Source organism: Corapipo altera, unplaced genomic scaffold, assembly GCF_003945725.1.
Source record: "Corapipo altera isolate COAL_440 unplaced genomic scaffold, ASM394572v1 300, whole genome shotgun sequence".
Lineage (NCBI taxonomy): Eukaryota > Metazoa > Chordata > Aves > Passeriformes > Pipridae > Corapipo > Corapipo altera.
The window spans coordinates 103,652-113,735 of record NW_020885067.1 but is presented as its reverse complement, the minus strand read 5'-3'; the positions used below and the strand labels follow the sequence as shown (position 1 = coordinate 113,735).

The following is a 10,084-nucleotide window of genomic DNA, read 5'->3' as shown; positions in this document are numbered from 1 at the left end:
CCCTGGCATTCCCTGGCATTCCCTGGCATTCCCTGGCATTCCCTGGCACGGCTCTGCCTCCGGGACCCCCGAGGGGCTGGGAACGGCTGGAGGCTGCGGGGGAGAGCGGCTCCATGCAGCAAAAATCCCCGGGAACTGCCCTCTCCTGGAAGGCGCCGGGCACGGACGGGAGGATGGGAAGGGGGGGATGAGCTCTCAGCCGCCACTTGTTTTCCTCTTTTTTTTTTTTTTTGGTGAGGGGGGGATGCAATTAAAGGCAGCCACCCAGCCGGCACCTCCTTCGAGCTGGGAAAAAGAATAATCTGCATTTCAGATCCATTCCAGCCTCGTCAGTCCTGCAGGGTTCCAGAGCTGGAGGCAGCCACGAGCCACGAGCTGCTCTGAAACACCGGGGTGAGGAGGCAGGGAAGGAGGAGAGGACACGGGGTCCGTCCCCTCCTGGCCACTGGATTTTGGGGAAGGTTTGGCACCCAAATGCTCCCGTGGGATGGGAATTGCTGCACGGGGGCTGACAGGCAGCAGGGCTGCCCCAGGCTGGGCTTTGCACTGAAATGAGAGAGATGAGCACCTGCTTCACCCACAGAATCACACAATCAGACTGGTTTGGGTTGAAAGGGACCTTAAAACTCATCCAGTGCCACCCCCTGCCATGGGCAGGGACACCTCCCACTAGCCCAGGTTGCTCCAAGCCCCATCCAACCTGGCCTTGGACACTTCCAGGGATCCAGGGGCAGCCACAGCTTTGCTGGGCAACCTGTGCCAGGGCCTCCCCACCCTCTGAGAAAACAATTTCTTTCTAACATCTAACCTAAATCTCTTCTCTTTCAGTGCGAACACATTCCCCCTTGTCCTGTCACTCCAGTTCCTGAGGAAGAGCCCCTCTCCAGCTTCCCTGGAGGCCCCTTCAGACCCTGGAAGGGGCTGTGAGGTCTCCACACCACCTTCTCATCCCCAGGCTGAACAGCCCCAGCTTTCTCAGCCTCAGATTCCTCAGGACATCTTCACCCTGCCAATGAGCCAGAGGGTTTCCCCGTGTGCCCACGAGGGTTTTAACCTGCTCGACCACGGCACAAACAGCAGCAAAATCCAATTATATCAGCATCACTTTCTTTAGCAAAGAGCCTTTCAATCATTTCCCACGACTTCTGCTCCAGATGGGCCCAAGCAGAGACCTGTCCCCCAACACTGCAGTTGTTTCATGTGATATTTTCCCTCCCTCCCTCCCTCCCAAATGCCAACCCATGTGAACACACCCACACGGGCACCCACCTCCAGCCTCTCGGCATCTCCTGCTCACAGAGGAGGCCTTTAGGCACTGAAAACTCCCCTCCAGGTCCCTCGGGAGCCTGGCCAGGGCTTGGGCCCACATGCAGAGCCCAGGCCAGAGCCCTCAGCCTCAGTCAGTCCCTCACCCCACACCCAGTGCTTGGCTTTCCACAGAAAGCATCTGCAGACTGCAGGGTTGTCCCTCTGGGAGGAAAGCTTGGCAATGGACCCAACATCCTCCTCCACCAGTTAATATTCCAGAGACCTCCCAGCTCACTTTTGGAAGCCATCTGGGAAACCTCTGGCTCACCAAAGCATTCTTTAGGAGGAAATTAATAGTAAATTAAGGTTTCAAGGTTAGATAAAGAATCCAGTATCTTTCTGCTTGGCTGGAAAACCTGAAATGGCACTGCCAGTCACTCCCTGTCCCCAGAGGGGCCCTCCAAGTTATTAACTCAGGGCTATTTTCCCCCCTTACAAGCAGCAAATATAACCCACAGCACACAGGTACCATGAAGTCTGTCCCATAGACAACGTCCTGTTCCTTTCTACTACAGCTTTGTTCTCATACAATGTCACCAAGTTCAATGATTTCAAAATGCAAAAAAAATTGCAGAAAAGTGGCACCAGGATGACCAGGGAATTCTGGTCAGTTGGGGTGTTTGGGTTCAGCCCCCTCTGAGGCCCCAGGGCTGCCTCCCCCAGCTCCAGTGTGAAGTCCCACCCCCAACATGGGGTCAGGCTCTTCCCCAGCACTGACTCACGGCCACCACAACCCCACCAACTCACCCTGAGCCTCCTCCTCCTCACCCCACCACCCTCACCCCCGGCCTCACCTCCTGCACCCCTGGGGGAGCTGCCTGACAGGACAAGGCTTGCACAGAGGCCCCTCAAAAGACACAAATGAAGGAGGTTTCAGAGTCGGTTTTACCCCCGAGACAAGTGAGCCAGGCAGAAACCCAAATCTGCAGCAGGTTCAATCCCTCAGCACCCACTCCTCAGCTGCTGGGGAGCACCAAGGCACAGCTGGGTAGAGCCCCTGGTGCAGAGCAAGACCCATGAAGCCACAAAGCTTCCTGGAGAGGGATGAAGTGTTTGATCCCAGAGCTGAGCTGATTCTGGCCAGGCCAGAAAGCTGGACCTGTCCGTCAGTCCCAGCACTGGTGTCTCAGGAACCTGCCACTTTGGAGGCTCCCCCGCTCTCCAGTGGTGACACAGGTCCTGCACAACCTCTGGGGTGTTTCCTGGAAAAGAGGTGCAGGAGGAACAAGCACCAAGGCTGGGAAGGCCCCTGAGCAATGCCGGGTGCCAGGGAGACGGCGGCAGGGAGCTGTGCTGGTGGCTCCCTGACAAACCTCCAGGGAAGTACTCAGGGATCAATCCTGCTTCTCCAGCAGCACACACAGGGAGCAGCACCTTGTGCTGTCCCTAAGAACACAGGTACCTGAGACTCCCAGGCCATCAGAGACACAAAGACACCGACTTTCCACCTCCTCCAAAGCCCTGGCAGCACCACAACCGAGAGACTCCCAAAGCACACGGGCACATCCAGGCCCCAAACCCCAGCTCCCACCTCGCCTCTGGACCAGCTCCCACTCACAGAGTGGCTTGGTGGTATCAAACCCACCAGGAGAAGCCCATCCCAGCATCCAGCAGATGGTGGCAAAGGAGCTTAAAAGGAACACTTTGCCAACCCCGACTCGGCCAAAACCAGGGCGTCCCCAGAAGGGTTTGCACAGCTCTAACAAAACCCGGCTCCCTAAGCCAATTGCCGTTATAATGATGCAATTTAGGGGATAAACAAGCCCTTAAAGGCTGGTTATTCAGGAGGAAAGCATGGTGTCTGGAGGCAGCTTGCCATGGCTGTGATGAGCCGGCCCCAGCTGACAGAGGATGTGGGCACAGCTGGAGCTGCCTGGGCTGGTCCAGCCCCGGGCACAGTGGCCAATGTCCACGCCAGACCAGCCTGGCAAGCATTTACCCGGTGCCCACGAGCATCTGTGTGGCAGCATCCCAGCCCAGAGCTCAGTGCCAGGCAGATGCTCAGTGGGCTGACACAGCCCAGAGCCAGAGGGCTGGAACAGCACTGAGGAGGGGGATACTGGGATAAATTACAGGAGCAGGAGAAGGCCGGGGTAGGAGCAGGCCCACCCCCATCCCTGCCCTCCCCTCAGTGTAAGGTGGCAGCTGGGAAGGAAGGGGGGTGCAAAGAGACAGCCTGGGAGCGTGTGGGGGGGCTGCAAAGGGCAGAGAGCAGCTCTAAATCAAGGAGCCCCCTCCTCATTACAGGAATCACTGCCCCGCCTCCCCAGCCATGCAGCCTCGGGGGGTGAATGTGCCCACTCTTCACCCCTGCCCGGCTCTGGGAGGTCACTGTCCCCTCGGCTCTGGTGCCCAGCCTGGGGGTAATGGCAGGGCAGAGCAGGTCCCCCCAAACCCAGCTCAGGGGGACGAGACAACCCTCAGCTCAGATCCAACCCGAGGGAAATGGGGGAGCTCAGAACACCCCGAGTCAGCCACCCGGGGGGGGACACGAAGCCCCCTCGGAGGGATCCAGCCCCTCCCGGGGGGCCAGGGCAGGGCAGGGCTGAGCACCCCTGGCCCGGCCCCACTCGGGGGGCAATGGGGACCGGGTGCTCCTGGGGGGGAGCACAGCACCCCCCGGGGCGCTAAAAGGGTTGAGAGCCCGAGTCCAACACCCCCGCGGGGGGAGCAGAACATCCCTTCGGGGGGGAGCAGAGCATCCCCAGGGGGAGGCTCAAAGGGCAGAGACCCCCCCAGTCCAGCACCAGTGGGGGGAGCAGAGCATCCTCTGGGCGGGGGGAGCAGAACATCCCCAGGGGGGAGGCAATAAAGGATAAAGCCCCCCGGCTCCAGTCCCACTGCGGGGGCCGAGCATCCCCACGGGAGGGGCAGAGCCTCCCCAGGGGGAGGCAATAAGGGTAAAGCCCCCTAAATCCAGCCCCACCGCGGGGAGCAGAGCATCCCTTTGGGGGGGAGCGGAGCATCCTCTCGGGGAGGGGGGAGCACGGCATCCCCAGGGGGAGGCTATAAGGGTAAACCCCTCGACTGCAGACCCACCGGGGGGGCTCAGCACCCCTTGACTGCAGACCCACCGGGGGGGCTCAGCATCCCCTCGGGAGGGGCAGAGCATCGCCGGGAGGAGGCTGGAAAGGATCGAATCCTCCGGGTCCGGCCCCAGCGGGGGGATGAGCATCCTCCGCCCGGCCCCAGTGTGGAGGGGGGGGGGCCCAGCACCCCCCGGGCGGCCCCTCACGGGGGCCGAGCATCCCCCGCGGGCAGCGAGGGCCGACCCCGCCCGCACTCACCGCCCGCCGAAGTCGCTGGAAGCCGCCGCCGCCGCCGCCGCCGCCGCCCCGCCCTGCCCCGCCCACTGCGTCACCGGCCACGCCCAACCGGGACACGCCCTCCCGCGGCCACGCCCATGGGACACGCCCCCTCACCTGGACACGCCCCCCAGGTGAGGGGGGTCAGGGGGCTCAGGGGGCTGGGGGTGCGGGAGGGGCAGGGCAGGGCTTGGGGTCAGGGACCCTCCTGGGGAAGGAACCTCCTTTGGGGGCAGGAACCCCCCTGGGGAGGCAGGAGACACCCTGGGAAGGGAGGGAATCCCCTCGGGGGGGACAGAAAAGTCTAAGGGTGGGCAGGAATTTCCCCAGGAGGAACTTTCCTAGGGGGCAGGAACCTCCTTTGAGGGCAGGATCCCCCGTGGAAAGGGAAGGAATCCTGCTCGGGGTACAGAGAACTCAGGGGGGGAACAGGAATCCCCCCCGAGGTAACTTTCCTGGGGGGCAGGAACCCCCATGGGGAGGCAGGATACACCCTGGATAGGGAAGGAACCCCCTGAGAGGGGACAGAAAACTCTGAAGAGGAGCAGGAATCCCCTCAGGGGGAACTTCCCTGGGGGGCAAGTTTCCCCCTGGATAGGGAAGGAATCCTGCTGAGGATACAGAACACTCTGAGGGGGGTGTGCAGGAATCCCACCGTGGGAGCAGGAAACTCTCGGGGCAGGGGGAAGGTTCCACCCTTGGGGAGAGGGCAGGAAGCCCCTGGGATGGGCAGAGAACTCCCCGGGGGGGGGCAGGAACCTCCCTGGGGATTAAGAGCCCCCATGGGAACGGGATTCCCCCAAGGGGCTTGTCCAGCCCCAGGGGGAGGGAGGCAGGACCTGGGCTGGGGGATGTCCCCGGCCCCAGGTGCCCCATTCCCCCTCATCTGCGGAGACCCCGAAGGTGGGGAGCAGGGATGGGGCCAGGCAGTGAAGCCCCCAACTCTGCCATGGCCCCCTCCTCCCCCCGTGAGCTGTGGGGGACAGGATGTGTCCCCCCTCCTGAGTTCAGGGGGTGTGAGGCTGGACCACCAACCTTGGCTCCCGCTGGATCCGTCCACACTCAGGAACAACTGCCTTCACCTTGCTCTTGTCATACCCCCATAAAACTTCATCTGTTTTCCACAGAGTTTTCCAAGCCAGGAGAACCCTTACTTTTTAAAACTAATCCTGTGATACAGCTCTCAAATAAGGACGGTGAGCAGCAATAGTCCAAGGAGAACGTTTTTGGGTACCAAAGAGGTGGGTGCGGCCGCCACCACCAGGATCTGGTTTATTCACTGCCATTCCCCTTAATTTTTATCCAGAGCTTTAAGAACAGATGGATTAGGAACATTTCTGCCAATAATGGCCTTTCCTGCCTGGGATGATCAGAAGTTTTCTCAATCAAATGTGTTCCTCGCTGATAAAATGCTCTTTGTGTATTTAAGAAATGCTGAGAGAAAGAAATGTGGTCAGGAAGGGAGGTTATAGACACCATCAGCTCCTGGCCGTGCCTGGGAAGCGGAAGAAATGTGGATTTCTCTATATTCCATGTGTTACCTCGCTCCAGGGAGACACAAGACCTGATGCCACAGCCCTGAAAGCATCTCCTGTGGTCCAAATCCTCTCCTGAGGTCTCGTAGGGAAGGAGCACAGGTGGGGTGTTCACGGAACCACAGAATCCCAGACTCACAGAATCCCAGGATATGCGGAGCTGGAAGGGACCCACAAGGATCAACGAGTCCAACCCTCAGCCCTGCACAGGCCCAGCCCCAAGAGTCCCACCCTGTGCCCCAGAGGATCAGCCAAACCCTGGGGCTGTGCCCACTGCCCTGGGGAGCCTGGGCAGTGCCCAACCAGCCTCTGGGGGAAGAACCTTTTGCTGAGATCCACCCTGACCCTGCCCTGACACAGCTCCAGCCATTCCCTGGCTGCTGTCCCTGGTCTCCACAGGGACAAGCAGGACAGGGCCGTGCTCTTGTGCCCTTGTGTAAATCCCAAAGGCAGAGATCAGGACCCCGCCACCCTCCCAGTTTGGACACCCCCAGGACTGGGCAGCACTCCCAACCTGCTCTGGGTGGTGCCCAGATCCCTGGTTGAGCAGGGCACAGGTAGGACAATGTGGAGGACGTGGGTCAGTCCCCTCCTGGCCACTGGATTTTGGCCCTGGCTTTTGGGGAAGGTTGGGCACCCAAATCCTCCTCCTGGGGGTGTGGGTGAGCCAGGGCACCCAGGGTGGTGGCAGAGGGCACGGCCAGAGCTGGGGAGGGGGATCACACAGCCCTCAGGGGCGGCTGTGGGTGCAAGAGAGTCATTACTGGGAAGGGCAATTGCCTCAGAGCCCCTCTTACTGGGAGTACTGGGAGGGTGGTGTGAGTACCTCAGAGATTCTCTTTACTGGGAGGACTGGGGGACAGAATCTCCTCATACCCCCTTGTTACTGGGGAGAATCCCCTCAGGGACCTGCAGTACTTGGAGGACTGGGAGACGAGATCCCCTCAGGGCCCCCCTTACTGGGAAGGGGGCAGTTACTCCACGGATCCTATTGACTGGGAGGGAGGGATCCCCTCAGGGACCTTCAGTACTGGGAGGGTACAGTAACTTCACAGCTCCTCCTTACTGGGGGGGATCCCCTCGGGGTCCCTGTTACGGGGAAGACTGGGAGGGAGGGAGGGATCCCCTCAGGGACCCTCGTTACTGGGAGGGGGCAGTTCGTTCCCAGACCCTCAGTACTGGGGGGGATTCCCTCAGGGGTCCTCCTGACTGGGAAGACTGGGAGGGGGAGAATCCCCTCAGGGACCTTCAGTACTGGGAGGGCACAGTCACTTCACAGCTCCTCCTTACTGGTGGGGACGCCCGTTACTGGGAGGGGGGACAACCTCTCAGGGATCCTCCTTACTGGGGGGGATCCCCTCAGGGGTCCCCGTTGCTGGGAGCACTGGGAGGGGGGTCCCCTCAGAGGCCATTACTGGGAGGACTGGGAAGGAGGGGACCCCTCAGGGGCGTTCAGCGCTGTGAGGGCGCAGTTACTCCACCGCTCCTCCTCACCGGGGGCTCCCCCGCGACGTCCCCCCTTTACTGGGATCACTGGGATCACTGGGATCACTGGGGGGGGAGGGGAGGCCGTGTCCCTGCCCCCCCGTGTGACGTCATCCCCGCGCGCGGTGTCGCGGCGGTGACGCGGGGCGGGCGCGGGGCGGGCGCGGTCCCCGCTGTCCCCGCTGTCCCCGCGGGGCCCGGCCGGACATGGCCCCGCGCGGCCGCCCCGCCGCCGCCGCCGCCGCCGCCGCCATGCCCCGCAGGGCCGCCCGAAAGCGCCTCAAGTTCCGCGCCGATGACGTGTGCTCCGAGAGAGGTGAAAGGGGACGGCGCCGGGCTGGGCGGGGCAGCGGGGCCGGGCTTGGAGCGGGTGTGAGGGGAGAGGGGTCTGAGGGCACTGAGGGGAGCCGGGCCCGGCCCGGCCCTACCGGGGGAAGGCGGCCTGTGCTGTCCGGAGAGGAGCGCCTGGGCCTGAGCCTGAGACTGGGCCCGGGCCCGGGCCTGGGCCTGAGCCTGCGTTAAGGCCTGAGGGAGGAGGTGGTTGAAGGATCTGGGCTTGGCCTGGCTGAGGGGTTTGAGGGGCAGGAGGTCGGTCCAGTGTCATCCGAGCGAGATTAGCTCGGCCCCCTCGGTCTTGGGGAGGGACTGTGTCCGGTGGGAAGGAGGGATCTGTGCTTGTGGAGGGATTGTGTCCAGTGGGAAAGGAGAGACTGGATTTGTGGAGGGAGTGTGCCCAGTGGGAAAGGAGTGATTGGGCTTGTGGAGGGAGTGTGCCCAGTGGGAATCTGGCCTGGTATGTGGGAATGAGGACTCTGCCTGTGAAGGAGGAGTCTGGGACTGGGGGATGAGCCAGGCTCTGGTTAGGCTGGGTTTTAGGGGGGTTCTGGGGTTCGGTGTGGATTGAGGTGGTGGAAGAGGGGGGCCTGGACTGGTCTGGGCAGGGGGTGGGTCCCCTGAGCCTGTGGTAGAGACTTGCTGGGGACCCCTGGCCTGCAACTGCTGGGACTCATTTTCCCACCTGTGCATCTCTCTGCTGCTCTGGGGACCGTCCCCTTCAGGCGTGGTGGCTCTTAGCCCTTCTGTGCCCTCCCCTGTAATCCCTAATCCCCCTGACCCGTGTGTCCCACCCTCTGCAGTGACAGTGGCAGATTATGCCAACTCGGACCCGGCTGTGGTGAAGTCTGGACGGGTGAAGAAGGCTGTGGCCAACGCGGTGCAGCAGGAGGGTGAGTCTGCCCCGGGGCCCTGCCCTCCCCGGGCTGCCTGTGCACGATGTGGGAACCCCCCCTGCCTTAACCTGAGAAAATGTGTGTCATTCTGTGCTGAAAACGAGCCTGTGCTGCTCTGCAGAATCAGGTGCTGAGGGCTCAGACAGCAGGTTCTGCAGGAAGCCTGCTGCAAGTCCAGTAGGAATTGCTGAGTCTTTGTTAGTGCCTGGAATAGAAGGGCTTGGGTGTCATCTCCTGCTCGAAGCAGAAAATGACATGATAGAAGTATTTTATTACTTTATTAGCTCACATAAAGCTGTAGGCAGTTTTATTAGCAGGTAAAAGTCTTTGCAGTGGCAGTAAGGCTGTGACAGTTCTGGCAAACCTGTGCTGCAAGGAGGTCTTGGGGAGGGTGTTGCTGTTTCTTGGGGAACTGTAAACAAGGAGTTTCCTGGAAAGGAGTTGCAGTATTTTTTTATCTACTTCCTCCTCTGCTGGGAGCTTTCTGAACCACCACCCCTTGTGTGCTTGAGAAATGTTAAAGTTTGACTCTTAACTGGAGCTCATCACACATGTTGGGGGTGGATGTTGTTTTGTTGGCAGTGATGACTGAACTCTTCATACAGGGAAACTCTCGGCTTGTTGCTGAAATATTTTAAGTTTTTAAAAGAAATCCTTTTAAAAAGAAAATGTACTCTTTCCATGAGCACCTACCAGGGGCAGTGATCCTGGTGAATATCCTTTTGAGCTGCTGCTTCTCAAGCTTTTAAGATCAGGGATCCTTTTGTTGCCTCCCTTGGTATAGGCTTGGGACTTCCCTCTTCCATCCCCTCTCCTGCTCACCCTTCTGTGTTCTCTGTCTTTGAGGAAAAGCTCTGCACTTCAGCATCACACTGGCAAACTGCCTTTGTTTCTCCCCCACCCCTGCATCCAGGAGCACCTGAAAGGACAAACCCTTCCCTAAAATCCTGCTCTGTTCCTGGCTCACCTCCACCCTATCCTGATGGCTCCAGCTCCCAGCAGTTCCCTGCCCAGCCCTTCCTCAGCTCTTTGTGATGCAGTCTCCGGGGCTTTCCCCTCTGGATCCTGGGATCCTTGGGGTGCCTCCTCCCCAGGGCTGTGCTCCAGTCTTATCGGGTGCAGCCCTGAGCTGCTGCAGCCTTATCTGGCACGGCCTTATCTGTGCCACGAGCCAGCCCGGGAGCCTCTGCCCCCGGGAGCCTCTGCCCCCGGGAGCCTCTGC

The 10,084-nt window shown here is 60.7% G+C and overlaps 2 protein-coding genes across 10 annotated transcripts in view; one reads left to right on the top strand and one right to left on the bottom strand.

The window, feature by feature from the left end:
- The window catches only part of PPFIA4 (PTPRF interacting protein alpha 4), a 64,427-nt gene extending 59,783 nt beyond the window's left edge, over positions 1-4,644 (bottom strand). For all 5 annotated transcript variants that reach the window (XM_027669163.1, XM_027669164.1, XM_027669165.1 and 2 more), the window contains exon 1: positions 4,596-4,644. The gene's annotated coding sequence lies outside the window, so the exon portion shown is untranslated. The remainder of the gene's footprint in view (positions 1-4,595) is intronic.
- A 3,181-nt stretch (positions 4,645-7,825) lies between these two features.
- TMEM183A (transmembrane protein 183A) overlaps positions 7,826-10,084 on the top strand; it is a 14,435-nt gene continuing 12,176 nt past the window's right edge. For 3 of the 5 annotated variants that reach the window (XM_027669158.1, XM_027669154.1, XM_027669155.1), the window contains exons 1-2: positions 7,842-7,949; positions 8,770-8,859. In XM_027669158.1, the coding sequence (XP_027524959.1) occupies positions 7,886-7,949; positions 8,770-8,859 (154 nt within the window). In that variant the 5' untranslated portion in view covers positions 7,842-7,885. Of the gene's footprint in view, positions 7,950-8,374; positions 8,493-8,769; positions 8,860-10,084 lie in introns of those variants that run through there. The other 2 variants (XM_027669156.1, XM_027669157.1) reach the window with 2 other exon arrangements.